The sequence below is a fragment of the Suncus etruscus genome, chromosome 14 (assembly GCF_024139225.1).
Source record: "Suncus etruscus isolate mSunEtr1 chromosome 14, mSunEtr1.pri.cur, whole genome shotgun sequence".
NCBI classification, from domain to species: Eukaryota; Metazoa; Chordata; class Mammalia; order Eulipotyphla; family Soricidae; genus Suncus; species Suncus etruscus.
In genome coordinates, this window is record NC_064861.1 from 97,012,372 (window position 1) to 97,034,684 (window position 22,313).

At 48.7% G+C, this 22,313-nt stretch overlaps 1 protein-coding gene and 1 non-coding gene across 3 annotated transcripts; one reads left to right on the forward strand and one right to left on the reverse strand.

Moving 5' to 3' along the window:
- Positions 1-1,031: 1,031 nt before the first annotated feature.
- Positions 1,032-21,930, reverse strand: ZNF8 (zinc finger protein 8). 2 transcript variants are annotated; one of them, XM_049787031.1, is made up of 4 exons: positions 21,779-21,930; positions 9,637-9,763; positions 8,846-8,941; positions 1,032-2,891 (listed from the first exon to the last, which is right to left on the reverse strand). In XM_049787031.1, exons 1-4 carry the CDS (start codon positions 21,821-21,823, stop codon positions 1,510-1,512), a joined length of 1,650 nt encoding a protein of 549 aa, XP_049642988.1. In that variant the 5' UTR covers positions 21,824-21,930; the 3' UTR covers positions 1,032-1,509. The 2 variants fall into 2 exon arrangements, with proteins under 2 accessions (XP_049642988.1, XP_049642989.1); XM_049787032.1 differs by lacking the exons at positions 8,846-8,941; positions 9,637-9,763; positions 21,779-21,930 and adding an exon at positions 8,249-8,328.
- LOC126028784 (small nucleolar RNA SNORA51) lies at positions 12,920-13,057 on the forward strand. Its single transcript, XR_007502496.1, has one exon. It is a non-coding gene; the product is annotated as a small nucleolar RNA SNORA51 (small nucleolar RNA).
- Positions 21,931-22,313: the final 383 nt, after the last annotated feature.

Sequence of the window (22,313 nt, forward strand, 5' to 3'; positions counted from 1 at the left end):
GACCGCGGTTCGATCCCCCGGTGTCCCATATGGTCCCCCAAGCCAGGAGCGACTTCTGAGCGCATAGCCAGGAGTAACCCCTGAGCGTTACCGGGTGTGGCCCAAAAACCAAAAAAAATAAAATAAAATAAAGAACGGTGGTTCGAATTCCGGCATCCCATATGGTCCTCCGAGTCTGTCAGGAGCGATTTCTGAGCACCGAGCCAGGAGTAGCCCCTGAGTGCTGCTGGATGTGACCCAAAAACCAAAAAAAAAAAAAAAAAAGATTTTTTGTGGAAGAGTTGTCTTAACTCTTGCTGATGCTTATAGTGGCATCTCCCTGGCCTCTAGCCACTGTGATGCTTGCCAGTAATGACATCATTAGATAGCACCAAATGTCCCCTGGCTAACAAAATCATCCAACTAAGAACTCTCAATTAGAGCTAAATGATGGTTCTAAAGCTAAAGCAATGTCCTGTTTCAATAGCTGATGACATCCTATAGGAATGCCAGGAATTTTCACATGGACTATCTGTCATTTGAGTTAGTGAGAGTATACCTGAGGGCCAGAAAGATACTACAGGCAGTAAGGCACTTGCAGCACACTGCTGATTCCAATATGATCCCTGGCACAAAATATGGTCCCTAGAGCACAGTCAGGAGTGATGCTAAAGCACAGCTGGGTGTGCCCCCACCCCCTAAAAAGGACAAAAGGATGTGTGGTGACATCCAAGTGTGCTCTTTGATTATTAAGTACAGAACTGGGCACAGTGGAGCACATATGTGTATACGAAATAACCTATAACATATGAATTGGGTTCGTACATCAACTGGACATATAAACACAAATTAATCTAGCATGCTTATAATATTACATTAATTTCCCAGAAATGTTCTGAATTGTTTGATTCAAAAAAATGCTGGAGTCGTCCATTTTGAAAACATACCCTTACAAAAATGTTCTTCACAAAATTTAGTGGTTAATCCTATAGCCTACATACCAGACGGAGCAATGTCCAGGCCTTTAAGAACACCCATACAGTGACATGGCGAGATAGTCCACCAGTTTAGTATATATTATTCTATCACAAATTCATTTTCATTATTCTTTACAAAACAGGCTGTATATATTTTTGACATTAAACACACTTATCAGTAACAGTACAAAGTTTGTGGTCATAGGGAGCAGAATTGAGAAACACCCACCATAGGTGTTTGGGAAGCTTTCTTTACCTAGGAAACCAGGGGTCACCTTCGTGTTTGTTTGTTTGTTTGTTTGGGTCACACCTGGAAGCGCTTAGGGGTTATTCCTGGCTCTGTGTTCAGAAATCACTCCTGGCAGGCTCAGGGGACCATATGGGATGCCAGGAATCAAATCCGGGTCGGCTGTGTGCAAGGCGAATGCCCTATCCTCTTGCAATCAGCTCCAACCCTCAGCATTCTTCTTCTGTCCCTCTTTCTGTAAAATGCTACATGACTTACCTCAGTTTTGTAACCGAGTCTACAAAAATCACCTGAGGAGTTTCTCCCCTATGAGGATTCTCTGATGTCAAGTAACACCGAAGCACCCACAGAAGGCTCTGCAACCCCAATAACATGCACCGGGTTTTTCTCTTGCATGATTTCATGGATGTCAAACAAGGTAAGTGCTCTGGCGGCTGGCTGTCCCGCCTTTGTTCCGACCCCAGCAGTTTCTCCCGAGCATGCCTGCCTACCGATCTGTGAGGGCTGGCGCCTGTTCCGTCCGTGGGGCTCCTCCCTGGTGTGAGTTATCTGATGTCGGATCAGATGAGAGCTCTGAATAAAACATTTTCCACACTGATTGCACTTAAAGGGCCTGTCGGTATGGGCTGCCCGCTCTCCGGGACTCAAAGTGGAGTCACAGCCCAGGGCTTCTGCCCACTCCTGCTTCATCAGCGCTGAAGCCTGCTCAAAGAACAGCCGCTGGCGACACTCGTAGGGCTTCTCCCCAGCATGCTTCCGCTGGTGCTGGGCCAGGGAAGAGCTGTGGCGGAAGCCCTTCCCACAGTGGTTGCACTCGTAGGGCCTCTCCTCCGTGTGGGTCCGAAGGTGGAGGAACAGGCAGGTGGTCCTCGAAAAGGCCTTCCCACACACGCTGCAGGTGTACGGCTTCTCGCCGGTGTGCGTCCGTTTGTGTCGGCCCAGTGAGGAATTCTGGTTGAAGGCCCGCCCGCAGTCCTTGCATTCATAGGGCTTCTCCCCAGTGTGAATTCTCCGATGGACAGTGAGGTGTGTGCTATGGCAGAAAGATTTGCCACATTCGGCACACTTGTAGGGCTTGTCTCCGGTGTGGATTCGCTCGTGCTGAACCAGGGAGGAGTTCTGGCTGAAGGCTTTCCCACACTCTTTGCACATGTAAGGTCTCTCTCCGGTGTGGATTCTTTTATGCACCGTGAGGTGTGCATTATGGTTAAATGACTTCCCACAGTCTGGACATTTGTAGGGTTTCTCCTGACTTCGGGCAAGTCCTGTAGCCTGCATGGCCTGACGGAAAAGTTTTTCATAGTCAATGGGGTCACAAGGCTGCGTTTCTGAGGAGACTGTGGGTTCAGTGCCCAAATCTGAATTAAGTTCCAAGTTTGTAATCTGTGAGTTGTCAGTACTGAAATAATTTCTCCTAGAAATTTCCAGGAATAGATCTGAATTTGGGACATTGTGATCCTCAAGTTGGCGATTTTCATAGCCTCTACCTTGAACTGGTGTTTCCTCAAAACTAAATTCCAACTGCTTCAAATCATTCTGGTCCTTCTTGGGCTCCTTTACATGGTCTTCACCTTCCCATTCTTTCTCCAGCACTACAGGACAAGGAGTAGCTAGGATATGGGGTGACTTTTTCACAGGAAGGCCCTGCTCCTTGGGTGTCATTTTACTTTCAGGTTCAGGCTCCCAGTCTGAAATAAAACCAAAGAGCTGTGAAGAGGCAGCAGAAAACATATGGGGACAGGTCCCCAAACCTTGGGTGTACGTCCACCCCTACCTGCATTACCAATAAATTGGTACAGATTCTGTACTAATTATCAGACTGACTTCTGTACAGAAGTCAGTAACAAATGCCCCAAACAAAAAACAGCCTCATTCATTCAACAAAAATGTTTCTCATTCATTCACTACTTTTGGTTCTACTGTACAGAAGTCAGTAACAAATGCCCCAAACAAAAAACAGCCTCATTCATTCAACAAAAATGTTTCTCATTCATTCACTACTTTGGTTCTTACTCAACAAACATTCTAATTTTAGGACTTAAGTGATAGCACAGAGTATTGGGTGACTCGGGTTCGATGCCCAGCATCCCATATGATCCCACACTAGATGAACTGGAAGTGATCTATAAGTGCAAAGCCATGAGCACCACTGGAGGTGACCCTCACTAAATCAACAAACATTTTGGTTTTGAAAGATAGGATGACGCTGGTGGGAATGTCCATTAGTCTAACTCTACCCGTTCTGGAAACCATTAGATACTCCTAAAAAAAAAAAAAAACCTAGGAATTGAGTTTCCACTGGATTCAGCAACACGATAACTCAGAATATATCCCAAGGAGCCAAACAGAAAGTGAAGAAAAGACATTTGCACCCCAATGTTCTCTGCAGTGTTATTTACAATAGCACAAATCTACAAACAATCTGAGTGCCCAAGAATAATAACTGAATAAGGAAATCATGATATATAAGGCCGGAACGATAATATAGGAGGGTAAGGCACTTGCCTTAACTGCGCTGACCCATGTTCAATCACTGACAGCCAAGATGGTCCACTGAGGACCACCAATAGGAGTGACCTCGGAGCGTCACTGGGTTTGTGGGTCCCCTCCCAAAACAAAACAAAACAAGCTTATGTGTTGAGGTAATGGCAGCTGGACTGGACACATCCCTTGGATACCCCACTGTAATGAGAGTTGAACCTGGACACACCACCTGGTCATGCTGGGTATAAAAGGAAAAACATGAGCCGGAGCGGTAAGGCGTCTGCCTTGCCAGCGCTAGCCTAGGATGCGTTTGATCCCCTGGCATCCCATATAGTCCCCCAAGCCAGGAGTGATTTCTGAGCACATAGCCAGGAGTAAAACCCCTGAGCATCACTGGGTGTGGCCCCCCCAAAACAAAACAAAACAAAAAAAAAGGAAAAATATGAACCTTTCAGGAAGGGGCTGTTCAGGATAGAGACCAGAGCAGTGCCTGCTGCTCGTAGTGGGGCCAGAGATAAAGCATCTGGGAGATGCTACCTGCTTTGTATCTCTTTACTTTCTTTTTTGTACTAGGGCTTCACCCGGCCACCTCTGGCCAGGAAATTTCCTTCTATCTCTCCCTCTCTCTCAGAAACCCATGGGAGGCGGTGGCAGGCCTTAGACTCTAGAAAGAGTAAAAAGTAGATTTGGTTTCTACTTCTCTCCTCTCTTTCTCAGTCCTGGGCAGGCAGTCGTTACATGTTGGTGTCCCTGAGTGGGCACGAGGCCCCACCCACAGCCAGGCCCCATGGGCTCATGAGACTGGAAGCACCAGGCCCTGGCAGGCTTGGGCTGCTGCAGCGTGCAGCCCTGGTAACCTTTGCACTTATGAAACATATACATAATGGAAAATTATTCAACTATCATAAGAGATAATGGTAGAATAACAAATGCCCAAAGACAAAAACAAAGAAACGAGAACTGGTAGACAGTAGGAAAAATGCCATTTGAGTGAGCCAGGGGACAGGAAAAGGGCAATGACAATGGTGGAAAATATCATTCAACCAGGAAGAGGAGATGGTATTAAAATGTGGTTGTGTGGGGCTGGAGAGATAGAAGTGGTAGGGCGTTTGCCTTAGAAGATGCTGAAGGATGGTGGTTCCAATCCCGGCATCCCATATGGTCCCCTGAGCCTGCCAGGAGCGATTTCTGATTGTGGAGCCAGGAGTAACCCCTGAGTGCTACCGGGTGTGACCCAAAAAACAACAACAACAACAACAACAACAAAGAGGTGGTCATGTAAAAAAAAAAAAAAGGTGGTCATGTATTATGTATCAAACCAAAATGCAAAAACTTATTTAAATAAAGGGGCCGGGCGGTGGCGCAAGAGGTAAGGTGCCTGCCTTGCCTGCGCTAGCCTTGGACGGACCACAGTTCGATCCCCCGGCGTCCCATATGGTCCCCCAAGCAAGGAGCAACTTCTGAGCGCATAGCCAGGAGTAACCCCTGAGCGTCAACGGGTGTGGCCCAAAAACCAAAAAAAAAAAAAACTTATTTAAATAATGCTTCTCTCGGGCCGGAGAGATAGCATGGAGGTAAGGCATTTGCCTTTCATGCAGGAGGTCATCGGTTCGAATCCTGGCGTCCCATATGGTCCCCCGTGCCTGCCAGGAGCAATTTCTGAGCCTGGAGCCAGGAATAACCCCTGAGCACAACCAGGTGTGACCCAAAAACCACAAAAAACAAACAAAAAAAAAAAACGCTTCTCTCGGGGCCGGAGAGATAGCATGGAGGTAAGGCGTTTGCCTCGCATGCAGAAGATTGGTGGTTCGAATCCTGGCATCCCATATTGTCTCCCGAGCCTGCCAGGAGCGATTTCTGAGCGTAGAGCCAGGAGTAACCCCTGAGCACTGCTGGGTGTGACCCAAAAACCAAACAAAAAAACCCAAACCCCCCCCCCCAAAAAAAAAATACACTTCTCATAGAGACAGATTGGTGGGTGGGAGGCAAAGTAACAATGATTTTAAAGGGCTGCAGAAGAAGGGGCCGGGCGGTGGCGCTAGAAGTAAGGTGCCTGCCTTGCCTGCGCTAGCCTTGTATGGACCGCGGTTTGATCCGGTGTCCCATATGGTCCCCCCACAAGCCAGGAGCAACTTCTGAGTGCACAGCCAGGAGTAACCCCTGAGCGTTACCGGGTGTGGCCCCAAAAAAAAAAAAGGGGGGGGGGCTACAGAAGGGCTGGAGCAATAGCACAGCAGTAGGGCATTTGCCTTGCATGTGGCCAACCCAGGAAGGCCCCAGTTTGATTCCCAGCATCTGAGAGGGTCCCCGAGCCTGCCAAGAGCAATTTCTGGGCACAGAATCAGGAGGAACCCAAGTGCTGCTGGGTGTGACCAACCCCTCTCCCACCCCACCCCCCGAAAAAAAAAAAAAAGGCTGCAGGAAAAGAGACTGGAAGAATTTTAAAGCTAGTCTCTTTGGCTGTTCAATCTACCAGCTACTGGGTAATGCCACAGAGAACTGAAAGGTGACATTAAAGCTCTTCATATACTGCCTTAAAAATCTTTTTTTTGGCGGGGGTTGGGTCACACCTGGCAGTGCTCAGGGGTTACTCCTGGCTCTATGCTCAGAAATCACTCCTGGCAGGCTCAGGGGACCATATGGGATGCCAGGATTCGAACCACTTTCCTTCTGCGTCTAAGGCAAATGTCCTACAGCTGTGCTATCTCTTCCGGCTCCAAAACTTTTAACATTTTTCTTGGGGGTGTTTGGTTTTTGGGCCACACTCAACAGTGCTTAGGGGTTACCCCTGGCTCCGCACTCAGGAATCACTTCTGGCAAGGCTCAGGGGACTCTATGGGATGCTGAGGATGCAACCTGTGTTGGCTGTGTGCAAAGCAAGTATATCATGCTGTATTACCACTTCTGGCCCATACTAACGTAAATCTTTTTGTTTGTGTTTGGGCCACACCCAGTGATGCTCGGGGGTTCCTCCTGGCTGTGTGCTCAAAAATCACTCCTGGCTAAGGGTATATGGAACCCGGGAGGGACACTAGTGATCGAACCAGGTCCGTCCTGAGTCAGCCGCGTGCAAGGCAAGTGTCCTACCGCTCCGGCCCTACTACCCTAAATCTTTTTGTTGTTGTTGTTTTTGGGTCACACCCGGCAGCGCTCAGGGGATCATAAGGGATGCCAGGATTCAAATCACCATTCTGTATGCAAGGCAAACACCCTACCTCCATGCTATCTCTCCCGCCCTACCTTAAATCTTAATAGGGAGATGTACTAGATTATCCAGATGGACCTTAAAAGAAGTAGGAGAGGCTGAATGTGTCAGAAAACAAGAGGCAGGGGCTGGAGAGAGAGCACAGCGGCGTTTGCCTTGCAAGCAGCCGATCCAGGACCAAAGGTGGTTGGTTCGAATCCTGGCGTCCCATGTGGTCCCCCGTGCCTGCCAGTAGCTATTTCTGGGCAGATAGCCAGGAGTAACCCCTGAGCACCGCCAGGTGTGGCCCAAAAGCAAACAAACAAAGAAACAAACAAAAAAGAAAACAGAGGCAGAGAATGGTGCGCCTGGAATCTGGGAACACTCTTGGCTAACAGAGTGTAAAGAAACAGAAGCTCAATCCCATGAATGTAGGAATTGAATCCTGGCCACAACCTAACAAAGCTGAACACAGAATCTTCTCCAGCCTCTCTGCAGTCCCTCGATCGAAGCTCTGGCCTGTGAGAGCAGTCAGACAAACTACTCTGGTTTGATAGTAATAAGAGATTACCAAGTACTAAAAGCATTACCAAGTATGGCCCAAAAGAAGACTAACAAAAAAAGAAAAAGCAAACAACATACGTTTTCTTTGTTAATCTTCTGAAGGTAGGAGCCCTAAAATGAGTAAGTAGTAAGGCCAGATTCCTTTTGGTATCTGTATTCTTGCCAGTTTCAGCTTTTCATTTTTGGTTTTTGAGCCATACCTAGCAGTGCTCAGACCTTAGTCCTGGCTCTGCGTTTAGGTATTACTCCTGGTAGGCTGGTGAGACCACATAGGGTGAGAGAGGTTAAACCTGGGCAAGCACCCTACTGATCCATATTCATTTAGGGACCCTAAATTCTTCTTTTTGTTTGTTTTTTGGGTCACACCCGGCAGCACTCAGGGGTTACTCCTGGCTCTCTGCTCAGAAATTGCTCCTGAAGGCTCAGGGGACCTTATGGGATGCCAGGATTCTAACCACTGTCCTTCTGCATGCAAGGCAAATGCCTCACCTCCATGCTATCTCTCTGGCCCCAGGGGTCCTAAATTCTTTTGCTCTTTTCTTCATCTTCAGAATCAACAGTGACTTTAAGTCTCACTATCTGATGCCAGATTACTATTTCTTTTTCCTTTTTTGATTTTGGGCCACACCCACGGTGCTTAGGGGATCATATGGGACGCTGGGGATTGAATCCGGGTTAGTTGCATGTAAGGCAAATGCCCTACCCACTGTGGTATCACTCTGTCCCGACATGGACATGTTTAGAGGTCAGATTTCCCTGCTCACTCCCCATCACCTGCTGAAAGCCTGTCCACAGCACACTCTGGGTTCACACCTACATCACAGTGTCCAAATTATGCCAAGAGTCCATAGGTAGGATGTACTCAAACATGTGGATCCAAAGTGAGGAGATTTAAGTGTGTAGAGATTAAGTTGCTGATAGTGTCTGTCAGGATTCTGACCTCATACATGTCACTGTTTTGTTTTTTTTTTTTTTTGGGTCTCACCCGGCAGCGCTCAGAAGTTACTCCTGGTTCTATGCTCAGAAATCGCTTCTGGGGATAGGCTCAGGGGACCCTATGGGACACCAGGATTTGAACCAACCACCTTTGGTCCTGGATCGGCTGCTTGCAAGGTAAACGCCGCTGTGCTATCTCTCCAGGCCCCATCCCCTAGTTTCTAATAAGTTACCGTTATATACATTTTTCTCATGTACTATCACAAATCACTGCGAGGGAAATTCAAGGGTAGCCATATGACTAGCACATTTTCAAGGGATTTTTTCCTTTTGGCATTTCTGTTCCTTTGCCATCGTCAGTGGATCTACAGAGATGGGTGGTTTTGGACCTTTAAACACTATTTTTTCCAAGTGGCTCCTATGTGTCACCTCCTTAGCTGCTCCCTTAAGGGTTCCCACTGGAAGTGTTCTCACCTGAATAATGGGCCCAGGCAATTCCTCTCTCCATGACCCACAGTTCAGCCCCATGTTCCAGCCGCGATATAACTTCAGGTTTGGGAAGTTCAGGCCCTTGAATGGAAAGAACATGACATGAGGAATTTAGGGAGAGAAATAATGAGCCTAGGGTCTAGTCCCAGTTCTACCCACTAAGTCACAGGGATGTTCAGGGATGAAGAGAGCATTATTTACTCTGCATGTGGCAGGCTGACAGGACCTGATTCTCAGCATCCATATGGTCCTTCAAGCACCACCAGGATTTATTCCTCAACACAGAGCCTGGAGCACCACCAGCTTTGCCCAAAACCAAGACCACGCAAAAAAGAATTCATAGTAGAGAGGCCAGAGCAATAGCACAATGGAGGGTGTTTGCCTTGCACGCAGACAACCTGGAACAGATCGAGGTTCAATCCCCAGCATCCCATATGGTCTTGCCAGGAGAGATTTCTGAGCGCAGAGACAGGAGTAACTCCTGAGCACTGCTGAATGTGGCCCCAAACCCCCCCCTCAAATCATAGTAGGGGCTGGAGATATAGCATGGAGGTAGGGCGTTTGCCTTGCATGCAGAAAGACAGTGATTCGAATCCCGGCATCCCATAGGGTCCCCCGAGCCTGCCGGGAGTGATTTCTGAGCCTAGAGCCAGGAGGAACCCCTGAGCGCTGCTAGGTGTGACCCCCCAAAAAAATCCATATAGATGCCATCGGGGGACCATAACCCATGTAATACCATTCGCAAACCATTTGCTCTAGGTATCTGTTGGCCTTACCGACAGAAAGCAGGTGCCCAAATGTTTCCAGCATCACATCCCGGTACAGGGTCTTCTGTGCAGGGCCCAGCTGCCCCCACTCCTCCTGGGTGAAGTCCACAGCCACATCGCGGAAGGTTACTGGTTCCTGAAATACACATCTGTCAGCTCACTGCTCTCAAAGGAAGGAAGAGGGAAAAGAAGACGAGCGCACCAGAGAACTGAGAGAACAGGATAAAGATGTGAAGCATTTCTCATTGGGAACCTCCTGTGCTAGGCATGCAGATGTGGGTTATAAAGTGAGAAAAAGTCAAAGCATCAAGGTAAGATCAACAAAGTCAACCACAGGGGGCCAGAGCGATAGTATGGAGGTAGGGGATTTGCCTTGCATGCAGAAGGACGGTGGTTTGAATCCCGGCATCCCATGTGGACCCTGAGCCTGCCAGGCGCGATTTCTGAGCGTAGAGCCAGGAGTGGCCCCTGAGCGCCGCTATGTGTGACCCAAAAACCAAAAACAAACCAACAAAAAAAGTCAAGCACAGCTCAGCCACGACTCATTAGATGATGGTGCGGAAGCAGACTGGTCAAAAGCACTAACGTGCATGCAGTCTGTGGGCTAAAGAAATAATTATAAGTCACAAATTATAGAACTTTTTCCTATGCCAGTAATTGAAAGATGTTCCCTGAAAAGACGGGATACAGCTGAAATAAAGACTCACCTGCCTCAAGGGACTCACAAATAAATGAAGGCTCAACACAACCTATAAGGGTATCAGTGACATGGTGTAGTGGTAGAGTACATATTTTTCTTTCTTTCTGGGGGACGAGGGCACACCCTGTGACGCTCAGGGGTTACTCCTGGTTATGCGCTCAGAAATCGCTCCTGGCTTGGGGGACCATATGCAACACTGGGGATCGAACTGAGGTCCATCCTGGAGCAGCCTTGTGTGCAAGGCAAGCGCTCTACATACTGTGCTCTCTCTTTAGTCTTCAGTCTCTCTTCAGACACATCTCTCTAGTATGTGTAAGGCCCCAAAACTGATGCCTGGTACGATATGATTCCCAGAGCCCTTCTGGGTGTGGCCTTGTTGAGCATACCCACAGCATTGCTAGGTGTGGTGCTTGTGGGTATCCCTTCCCCAACTCATCTATCCCACCTGAATTCAGAACTGGCCACTCCTGGAATGGGCGGGGAGAGGAGTCTGCAGGGCGGAGAGAAAGGGGAGAAGGAGGAGAGTTAGAGGGAGAAGTGGGAGAGAGCCATCATCCTCAGAGATACAGCATCGAATTCAGCATCAGCAGTTCAGTATCATCAAAGCAGAAGTAACATCACCAAAGGGAGTTGGTCAGCCTGGAAGCAGTTAGGAAGCCTGGTCAAAGCAGCTGAAAGGGAGACAGAGGCCAAGAGAGCCCAGCAGGAGTAGAGAAGTACCTGCTAGGAAAAGACTGAGTATAAGAGGCCATGTGAGGAGGTTTGCATGGCAGTAGGGACTGTGAAAAAAAAACTGGCTGGCTCCTGGAATTTCATCTGACTGCTTTGTGAATCTCTCTGCCCTCATCCTGCAATCTTCAGACCTGCCAGATCATAGGGGCTAGCTGAGAAAGGCCTCACCATCCCCCTACCAACAATAGGACTCCTTAATTTATATTAAGACAACAGTGCTTAGTCAAAAGAAAAACAAGAGGTGAAGGAGTCAAGGAAAGCACAAGCAGACGTCTGCTGAAGCCTTTGCACACAGAGCCTTGAGGCAGACAGGACAGGCAAAGCCACAGTTGCAACGTCTTGTTCTTGATACTGCTGAAAAGTTCTCACGTGCTTTTCTTAGTAAGTCAACAAGTTCATTTTACAAATGTATGTCTTGTTTAAATGAAGTAAAATTTCTGGGAGAAACACTAAGGGTTAACATGAAGCAAGTCTTTGCTAAGCACACAATAAAAGAGCTAAAAAGAGGCTGCTTGGAAAAGAAAGAAAAATGGGGCCGGAGAGATAGCAAGGAGGTAAGGTGTTTGCCCTTCGAATCCCGGTGCCTCATAAGGTCCCCTGTGCCTGCCGGGGCGATTTCTGAGCATAGAGCCAGGAGGAACCCCTGAGCGCTGCCGGGTGTGACCCAAAAACAAACAAACAAAAAAAAAAAAAAAAGAAAGAAAGAAAGAAAAAAGAAAAGAGGAAGCTTGGGGCCAGAGTGGTGGCATGGTGTCTAACCAGATTCAATCTCCAGCATTCCATATCCCCCTCCACCCCCAGCCTGCCAGGAGTGATTTTTGAGCAGAGCCAGGTGTGATTACTGGGTGTGGTCCAAAAACCAAAAACCAAATCAAAATAAAAAGAGGCAGCTTGAGGCTGGGCTGATCTGTAGCTCTCTGCTTTTCCAGTACAATCTCATTTCAGTGCTGCTTGAGTGTTTGGGTACTGGTCTACACCAACAGGAGGAGCTGGAGAGAAGCACAGTTGGGTAAGGTAAAATTGCTTTCTTCTTTTTTTTTTTTTTTTTGCTTTTGGACCACAACCAGCAGCGCAAGGGTCACTCCTAGCAGGCGTGGGGGGACAATATGGGATGCCGGAATCTAACCCAGGTCGGTCCGTGCAAGGCAAAAGCACTACCTGCTGTGCTATCACTCGGGCCCCAAGGAAATTGCTTTGTGCACAGCTGACCTGGGCTCAAACCCCAGTATCCCCATAGGGTTCCCCAAGCCCCTTAACGAGAGAGCCCTGAGCACTAATTTACTGCTAAGTCCCCAAAACAAAACAGAAAGATACCCCAGTGCAGTGGTCGGCAAGCCGAGAGCCGCACGCGGCTCTTGACACTTTTTTTTTTTTTGGTTTTTGGGCCACACCCGTTTGACGCTCAGGGGTTACTCCTGGCTATGTGCTCAGAAATCGCCCCTGGCTTGGGGGGACCATATGGGACGCCGGGGGATCGAACCGCGGTCCTTCCTTGGCTAGCGCTTGCAAGGCAGACACCTTACCTCCAGCGCCACCTACCCGGCCCTCTTGACACTTTCTAATGCCCTCTTCTGTGTACCGGGCGGTCGCTCCAGGAGTCAGGACTCTGCTTCTAGCCTCTGTCCGCCCGGCACACAGAAGAGCCACATTAAAAAGTGTAAAGATTTTGTTATGATAATTCTCAGTGTAATTATTTCTGTAACTGCACTAAACGTGACTGAAGGAGGGAAGTAGAAAGCCTGTCTAGAGTACAGGCCGGTGTGGGGTGGGGAGGAAGGACACTTGGGATATTGGTCATGGGAATGTTGCACTGGTGAAGGATTATATATACATATGTATATATATATGTTAAAAAAGAAAAGCTTCCCAATTCTTACCACAGGCTGTGTTCTTTACACCGACTGTATAGAAAGAGGAGGTACAGTAAATGCACCCCATATACACCTCAACACAGGCCCTTTGCTTGGTCTGTATTGTGATGTGAATTGGGGGACAAAAAAAAAAGTGTAAAGAGCCGCAGCTTGCCAACCACTGCCCCAGTGCTACAATGCGGAGAGTATACTAGGTGAGGTGGTTCCCTTGAGTGCGACTGGCCTGGGTTTGATTCCTGACATCCCACCGGGTCCCATGAGTACTCCCAGGAGCAATCCCTGAGCAAGAATCAGGAATAAGCCCTGAGCACTGCTGTGTGAGGCCCAACCTTTCCCCAAACCCTATTTTTACAACCTATAACTGTTACCCTAACAGTTAAAAAAAGAACTGTGTGGGGACCAGAGCAATAGCACAGCAGTAAGGCATTTGCCTTGCACGCAGCCAACACAGGACGGCCCGTTCCAACCCCAGCACCCCATATGGTCCCACAAGCCTGCCAGGAGTGACTTCTGAGCGCAGAGCTAGGAGTAACCCCTACGCGCCACAAAGTGTGACCTAAAACAAAACAAAACAAACAAACAAAAAGAACTGTGTGGCTAAGATTAAGGATTTTAAGACGAGAATTTCCTTGGACTATCCAGTTGGGCTCTAAGTAAAAGAAATACAAATGTCCTTCTTTTATTACTATTCTCACAGGGACCAAACTATACCAGAGATTAAATCCAGGGTCTTTCATATGCTTAAGCCATTTCTCTAACCCATAAAGGGAAAATTAGAGGGAGATTTACTTATAGTCAATGTGCTCACTAAAATAAAATGGGCCTGGAGAGATAGCATAGCGGCATTTGCCTTGCAAGCAGCCGATCCAGGACCAAAGGTGGTTGGTTCGAATCTTGGTGTCCCATATGGTCCCCTGTGCCTGGCAGGAGCTATTTCTGAGCACACAGCCAGGAGTGACCCCTGAGCACCGCTGGGTGTGACCCCCCCCCCAAATGCTATGTTACTGGCTCTGGAGCCAGATAAAGAGTAATGAAGCAAGGAATGCAAGAAATACAGCTCTAATAGCTGGACAAGGAAATAGATTTCCCTGGCAGCCTCAATAGGAAAGATGGCTTTGCTTACACTTTATTTTTAGGCAAGTGGAACTGTAAACTAGATGGTATGGTTTTAAGTTCAGAAGAGCGGTTATCAGTTATGTTCATGTGGAACTGATAACAATGGATTTTGAAGCTCAGTCTTTCCTAGCTTCCTGTCATGGCTGGCCTCCATTATGGCCACGGATCTCCAGTCCTTGCATAGTAGGTACTCCTGCACTGAGCAGAGTTGATTCGTGTTATTTACACAAAATCTGACATAAAAAAGTCAGATGTGAATCCAGATCATAAAAAGCATCTACTGTGTTCTGCCTACATCATCTGCCCTATAGCTTCCACTTTCTTCTTGCCTAGATCGATTCCCCCAAAAGAAAAAGAATCCTCTTGCTTTCTGTCACAGGAAGAGGGTTAGAGTGACAAAAACAAAACAAAACAAAACACACGCACACACAAAGAATGTGCAATTTAGAAGGTGGAGCCTTCAGCTACAATGATGTTTTTGGTATTAAAAGTCCACACACAAAGAATGAGCAATTTAGGGGGACAGTCGCCCAAGGACTGGGACTTAGTTACTGCTGCTATTCAGGAATAATCCAATTCGGAGAAATTGGGCCACATCATCTGACATCCTGTCCCTAGGGCTTTGTGAGCTTCCCCCCAGAGGATGGACACGACTGAGTGCCTCTCAGAGGAATCTCTACAGAGGTGATGCTCCCAGACCCATGAGCACCTGCGGGCAGTAGGTATTACAGTTTGAAGCCTGTGCTGATCCCCTGGTTGGAACCAGGAGACCTGGGGAAGCGGCAGGGATCCATGTTTGCAGGGCTGAAGCAGTGGTGCAGCAGCAGTGTGTTTGCTTTGTACACAGCAGACCTAGGACGGACCGTGGTTTGACCCCCCCCCCAGCATCCCACACGGTCCCAAGTCAGAATCAATTTCTGAGCGCAAAGCCAGGAGTAATCCCTGAGCACCACCAGGTGTGGCTCCAAAACAAAAAATATGTACTTTTTAATAATGAAATATTCTGGGCCCGGAGATATAGCACAGCGGTGTTTGCCTTGCAAGCAGCCGATCCAGGACCAGAGGTGGTTGATTCAAATCCCGGTGTCCCATAGGGTCCCCCGTGCCTGCCAGGAGCTATTTCTGAGCAGACAGGAGTAACCCCTGAGCACCGCCAGGTGTAGCCCAAAAACCAAAATAATAATAATAATAATAATAATGAAATATTCTTGTTATATTAATAGAATATAGGAATACTGGAATGTTAGAATATTGGAGTATTAAAATATTGGAGAAATGCAATGTAATACTGCAATGTTGGAAATCTTGAAATATTGAGAATGGAATATTGGAATGTTAGGATATTGAAATTATATTTGTATTGTAATTAAAACTACATTTTAATATTGGGTTATTGGTGTGGTGAGATAATGTTGTGAACGTGCAGTGAAAGAATGTGGTATTTTGTGGGAGTATTTTGTTTTTTTTTTGTTTTTCGGGCCACACCCGTTTGATGCTCAAGGGTTACTCCTGGCTAAGCACTCAGAAATTGCCCCTGGCTTGGGGGGACCATATGGGACGCCGGGGGATCGAACCGCGGTCCTTTCCTTGGCTAGCGCTTGCAAGGCAGACACCTTACCTCTAGCGCCACCTCACCGGCCCCTGTGGGAGTATTTTGTATGACTGAATTTCAATCATGAGTATGTTTGTTTCTGTATTTCATGATGACTACATTAAAAACATTTAATTTTAAAATGTATACCACAATCAAAACTGAGTTTTCCAGGAAGGTACAATGTGGATCACAGGGCTCCATGGTTCATTGATGATGGAAGCAGACTTGAAATAGGTGACTGTTAGAATATTTTTTGTGTGTGTGTGTGTGGTTTTTGGGTCACACCAGGCAGTGCTCAGGGGACCATATGGGACGCTGGGATTCGAACCGATGACCTTCTGCATGAAAGGTAAACGCCTTACTTCCATGCTCTCTCTCCAGCCCCTGACTGTTAGAATATTATGTAATGAAATTCTGTTGTTAATAACACTGAAATGTTATGGAACCCAGGGATTCAAACATGCTAAAACACGTGCTTCACCACTGAGCTACATCCACAGTCTAAATTTCAGCCTGGTTCCTTCCTCTCAGTATCTCAACTTAGGCCTTGACCTTTGAGAATCTTTGTTCATTTTAATTTTGGAAAGTTTTTGGGACCACATCTGGTAATGCTCAGGGGTTAGTCACTCCTAACTCTGTAATCAGGGATCACTCCTGGCAGTGCTCAGGATACCCTATAAGATGTTGAGGATGTAACACGGAATGGCCCCATGCAAGGCAAACACAGTGCAAGGAAAGCTGCTTACCTGCTGTTCTATCTCTAGCCCTCTATGCCCATTCTTAAATAAGGGCAACATCTAGCAGTATACAGAGGAATTGCATGCATGGCAAATAATTCAATTTAGGGCCTGACATGCTAGGTATCTGTTCTAACATTTGAGCTATCTCCCTGGCATCTTTTATAAATTATTATCAAGATAGTTTAGCCAGAATCCCCATTATCCATATCTGATAATTAACATTATTTGGGGTGGGGGTAACACCCAGCAGCGCTCTGGGGTTACTCCTAGCTCCCTAGCTCTGTTCTCAGAAATCGCTCCTGGCTGGCTCGAAGCACCATATGGGATGCCAGGATTCGAACCACCCTCTTTCCTGGGTTGGCTGTGTACAAGGCAAACACAGTGCCATCTCTCTGGCCATATTCATTTTATATTTTTGGGCCACACCCTATGATGTTCAGGGGTTACACCTGGCTACATGCTCAGAAATCGCGCCTGGCTCAGGGGACCATATGGGACGCTGGGGTTCGAACCAAGGTCCATCCTGGGCAGCTGTGTGCAAGGCAAATAAATGTCCTACCACTGTGCTATTACTCCAGCCTCCCATTCACATTATTATTATTATTTTTTATTTTATTTTTTTGGTTTTTGGGCCACACCCAGTAGTGCTCAGGGGTTACTCCTGGCTGGCTGCTCAAAAATAGCTCCTGGCAGGCACGGGGGACCATATGGGACACCAGGATTTGAACCAACCACCTCTGGTCTTGGATCGGCCCCACAATATTATTTTTATTTATTTTGCTTTTTTTGGGCCACACCTGGCAATGCTCTGGGGTTACTCCTGGCTTGGGGGACCATATGGGATGCAGGGGGATCAAATGAGGTCTGCCCTAGGTTGGCACGTGCAAGGCAAAAGCCCTACTGCTTGTACCACCACTTTGGCCCCCATTCAATTTTTTTTTTTTTTTGGGTCACATCTGACAGCGCTCAGGGGTTACTCCTGGCTCTATGCTCAGAAATCGCTCCTGGCAGGCTCAGGGGACCATATGGGATGCCAGGATTCGAACCACCAACCTTCTACATGCAAGGCAAACACCTTACCTCCATGCTATATCTCCAGCCCCTTTTCAAATTATTTTTAAAAGTCTTTATCACCCACAATTCTCTACATACTACCTAATACATTTGGCCTGCTTTAGGAAAAATTTGTTTTAGCCTCACATCCCAAGAAACTACAAAAAGATGAACTGGGAAGATAGCTGGAGTGAATGCTATATATGAGTGGCCCAGATCTGATCCCTTGCTCCACATGATCCCCTGAACACAGTTCAGGAGGGTTTCCTGAAGACCAGAATGGATGTTCATCCCGAAAACACACACACAAAGAGGAAAAAAAGCAATAGATAAAACCAAATTAAAGAATGAAAAAAAAAAATAGCTGTAGGTAGGGCATTTGCCTTGCACGTGCTAACCTAGGACAGACTGCAGCTTGAACCTGGACATCCCATATGGTCCCCCAAGCCAGGAACGATTTCTGAGCGCACAGGCAGGAGTAACCCCTGTGCATCACCAGACACCAGGGGATCAAACCTGTATATACCATATATACACAAATAAAACACACAAGGAAATAAAAAAACTATTCCATGTTCATGAATTGGAAGAATCAAATTGTTTTTATTATATATATATATTTTGTTTTTTTGGGCCACACCCATTTGATGTTCAGTGGTTACTCCTGGCTAAGCGCTCAGAAATTGCCCCTGGCTTGGGGGGACCATATGGGACACCTGGGGATCAAACGGCGGTCCTTCCTTGGCTAGCGCTTGCAAGGCAGACACCTTACCTCTAGCGCCACCTCGCCAGCCCCTTATTATACTATTTTGGGGACCACATCTGGCTATATTGAGGGCTTACTCCTAGTTCTATGCTCAGGGATCACTCCTGATGGGCTCAAGGTAACATATATGGGATGCCAAGTATAGACCTATGCAAGAGCAGCCATCGGGAAAAATGAACTCATGAAATTGTCCTATACATGGATGGACATGGAAACTATTATGCTGAGTGAAATAATTCAGAGGGAGGGAGACAGACAGAATAGTCTCAATCATCTGCGGGATTTAAGAAAAATAAAAGAGGGCCGGGCGGTGGCGCTGGAGGTAAGGTGCCTGCCTTGCCTGCGCTAGCCTAGGACGGACCGCGGTTCGATCCCCCGGCGTCCCATATGGTCCCCCAAGCCAGGAGTGACCTCTGAGCGCATAGCCAGGAGTAACCCCTGAGCGTCACCGGGTGTGGCCCAAAAACCAAAAAAAAAAAAAAAGAAAAAGAAAAGACAGTATTGTATAATATAGAGACAATAGAGATGAGAACTGGAAGGACCAGCCCACAATATGAAGCTTACAAGAGTGGTATGTGCAGTTAGAGAAATAACTACACTGACAACTATCAATTCAGTGGTAGTGAGTGAGAGAAGAATGTCTGTGGAATACAGGCAGTGGGTTAGGGAGGATGGAGATGAGGGGCACTGGGAAGGTTGCACTGGTGAAGGGGGGGGTCTTCTTTTTTTTATAACTGAAATCCAACTACAAACATGTTTGTAATCATGGTGCTTAAAGAGAATATAAAAATAGGGGCCGGAGAGATAGCGTGGAGGTGGGGCGTTTGTCTTGCATGCAGAAGGACGGTGGTTCGAATCCCAGCATCCCATATGGTCTCCCGAGCCTGCCAGAAGCGATTTCTGAGCGTAGAGACAGGAGGAACCCCTGAGCACTGCTGGGTGTAACCCAACCCCCCGCCCCCCCGCAAAAAAAGATAATATAAAAATAGGGGCCAGAGCGGTGGTGCAGCACGTAGCTGACCCAGGACGGACCACGTTCGATCCCCCAGAGTCCCATATGGAGTGATTTCTGAGCGCATAGGCAGGAGTAACTCCTGAGTCACCGGGTGTGGCCCAAATGCCAAAAAAAAAAAAAAAAAAAAAGGATATTATAGAAATAAATAGAGGCCAGAGAGATAGCATGGAGGTAGGGCGCTTGCCTTGCTTTCAGGACGGTGGTTCGAATCCCAGCATCCCATGTGGTCCCCAGAGCTAGCCATGCTGCCAGGGGCGATTTCTGAGTGTGGAGCCGGGAGTAACCCCTGAGCACTGCCCAGTGTGACCCAAAAACCAAAAATAAATAAATAGATAAATTTTAAAAAATAAAGATATATGAAGGAAAGAAAAGAACTATGCAAGGCAAGTGCTTAGCCACTACACTGTATGCCGCTACACTGTTTTTCTTGCCCCAGATAAAAAGACTGCCTCCAGGGGCCGGAGAGATAGCATGGAGGTAAGGCGTTTGCCTTTCATGTAGGAGGTCATCGGTTCGAATCCCGGGTCCCATATGGTCCCCCGTGCCTGCCAGGAGCAATTTGTGAGCCTGGAGCCAGAAATAACCCCTGAGCACTGCCGAGTGTGACCCAAAAACCACAAAACAAAACAAAAAAAAAAGACTGCCTCCTTGCATGCAGAAGGATGGTGGTTCGAATCCCAGCATCAAATGGTCCAGGTGCCTATCGGGCGATTTCTGAGCGCAGAGCCGGAGTGCTGCAGGTTGTGACCCAAAAACAAACAAACAAACAAACAACAAAAAGACTGCCTCCTCAAAGCATTATACAGATTCTATATGATTCCTTTTGTTACTGGTGGTGGTGGTTTTGGAACCACACCCGGCGGTGCTCGGTGGATATTTCTGGCTCCACGTTCATTTAATCTCTCCAGGCAGGCTCGGGGGAGTACATGATGTGCCGGGAATCAAACCCCTAACCCCAGTCTGCCCCAGGTCTGCCCTGTGCAAGGCAAATGCCCTACCGCTGTGCTACGCTCAGGCCCCAGATTCTATAGTTCCTATCAAAATTCCGATGACATTTTTCAAGGATATGGAATAATTACCACTAAAAAAAATGTATGCGGGGCCGGAGAGATAGCACGGAGGTAGAGCATTTGCCACGCATGCAGAAGGACGGTGGTTTGAATCCTGGCATCCCATAGGGTCCCCCGAGCCCACCAGGAGCAAATTCTGAGCATAGAACCAGGAGTAACCCTTGAGCGCTGCCGGGTGTGACCCAAAAACCCAAAACCAAAAAAAAAAAAAAAAACAACAGAAAGTATGAAACCATAACTGCCTCCAAATAGTTAACCAGATTCTAGGAAGGATGATGAGAGGCACATTAATCCCTGACTTTAAATTATACTCTAATATTGTATGTTCCCCGTAGAGCAGTGAGTGAGTCCTTAGGTACAGAGCCAGGAATGAGCCCTGAGTCCTGCTGGGTACGGCCCGAACACCAAAACGTAGAAAGAAATTCTATATATACACACAATGGACTCACAGCTGTTAGGAAAAAATTCCCTCTTGCTACAACTTGAACTCGGAGCGTCTGGAAGATAAATACGCCCAGACAGGCCAAATGCCAGATGATCTCACTCCTGAGTGGTTCAGCAAGAAACAAAGAGAGGAACTGGACAGTGGCCAAGGGCAACAAACCCTGGGACTCTGACAGGCGGGGATGGTGCGGGGGAGCGAGATAGCAGTGACAAAGGACGGAGTGAAGGGAAAGGAGGCCCAGTTAACTTTGAGCAAAACGCCAGAAGGAAAACGATTGAAAGCTGTGAACCAAGCCTGCTGCAGTGACAGTCAGAGTTAAAACAGATGGTGGGTCTGGAGCGATCGCACAGTGGGTCTGCCTTGCACGCAGCGGGTTCGGGTTCGATCCAGGCACCCCAGGGTCCGGTCCTTCCGAGTCTGCCGGGAGTGGATTCCGAGCAGTGGCTGGGGAGCTGGAGAGACAGCACGGAGCAGGGCGTTCGCCTTGCATGCAGGACGGTGCTTCGGATCCCAAGTGGTCCCCGAGCCTGCCAGGGGCGGCCTCTGAGCATAGGGCCGGGAGGGACCTGAGCGCTGCCCGGTGGGACCCAGACGTCGAGCAACTGCTGGGGTAACCCGAGAGCCGCCTGGAGTGGCCCCCAACTAAAACAAAAGCAAGTAGTAAATAAAATCATTTTACATTTAAAATCACTGGGTTGTTTTAACAGAGAATATAGATCTAGCATTCAAAATCATGAAATCATAAATATGAGATTTAAGAACGATAAAAAGCAGATTTTTCCTTTGTTTTTGGGTCCCTCCTGGCTCTGCGCTCAGAAACCGCTCCCGGCAGGCTCGGGGGCCCCTACGGGATGCCGGGCTTCGAACCGACGACCTTCTCCACGCGAGTCTCGGGCTCCGCAGAGAACCCCGCGCGCCCCTGCGCCGGAGCCCGAGCGGCGGCCGAGGCGGAGGGCGCGGCGCATGCGCACGGCCGGCCGGCAGCGCGGACCGAGGAGCCTCGGCCGGGCCCGGCGCCCGTCCCTCCCCGTGCCACGGGCGGCTGTTACCTGTGGCCGCTCCGCCGGCGCGCCGGCTTCCCCCTCGGAGGCCATCGCGGCCCGGCCGGCCGAGCACGGGGCAGCGGGAGCCTCGCAGCGCGAACGTCCGCCGCCCAGGGACCGCCGAGCCGCCGCCCGCAGGACAATGGCGCCGCGCCGGAGCCGCCCGCGACTACGACTCCCACAAGGCAGCGCGCGTCCCGGCGTCCGGGCAATGCGAGGCGGGCCTCGCCCCTACGGCGATCAATCGGAGCGCGCGGCGGGGCCTGGGGGCGCGGCCTCCGCGGGGCCTCTAGCCAATGGGAGGCGGCCCTCGCCCGCGCGGTGACCAATCGGAGCGCGCGGCGGGGCCTAGGGGCGCGGCCTCCGCGGGGCGTCTAGCCAATGGGAGGCGGCCCTCGCCCGCGCGGTGGCCAATCGGAGCGCGCGGCCCGCCTGGGGGCGCGGCCTCTAGCCAATGGGAGGCGGCCCTCGCCCGCATGATGACCAATCGGGGCGCGCGGCTGGAACTGGGGGCGGGGCCTCTCGCCGCGCTTCCCTCTGG

Excerpts from the sequence above, each read along its gene's own strand:
- ZNF8 (XM_049787031.1), bottom strand. The coding sequence starts at position 21,823 with ATGGCCTCCGAGGGGGAAGCCGGCGCGCCGGCGGAGCGGCCACAG. Across the intron at positions 9,764-21,778 it reads CGCCGGCGGAGCGGCCACAG|GAACCAGTAACCTTCCGCGA; the intron begins GTAACAGCCGCC and ends TGTGTATTTCAG. Across the intron at positions 2,892-8,845 it reads TGCCTGGGCCCATTATTCAG|ACTGGGAGCCTGAACCTGAA; the intron begins GTGAGAACACTT and ends GTTTTATTTCAG.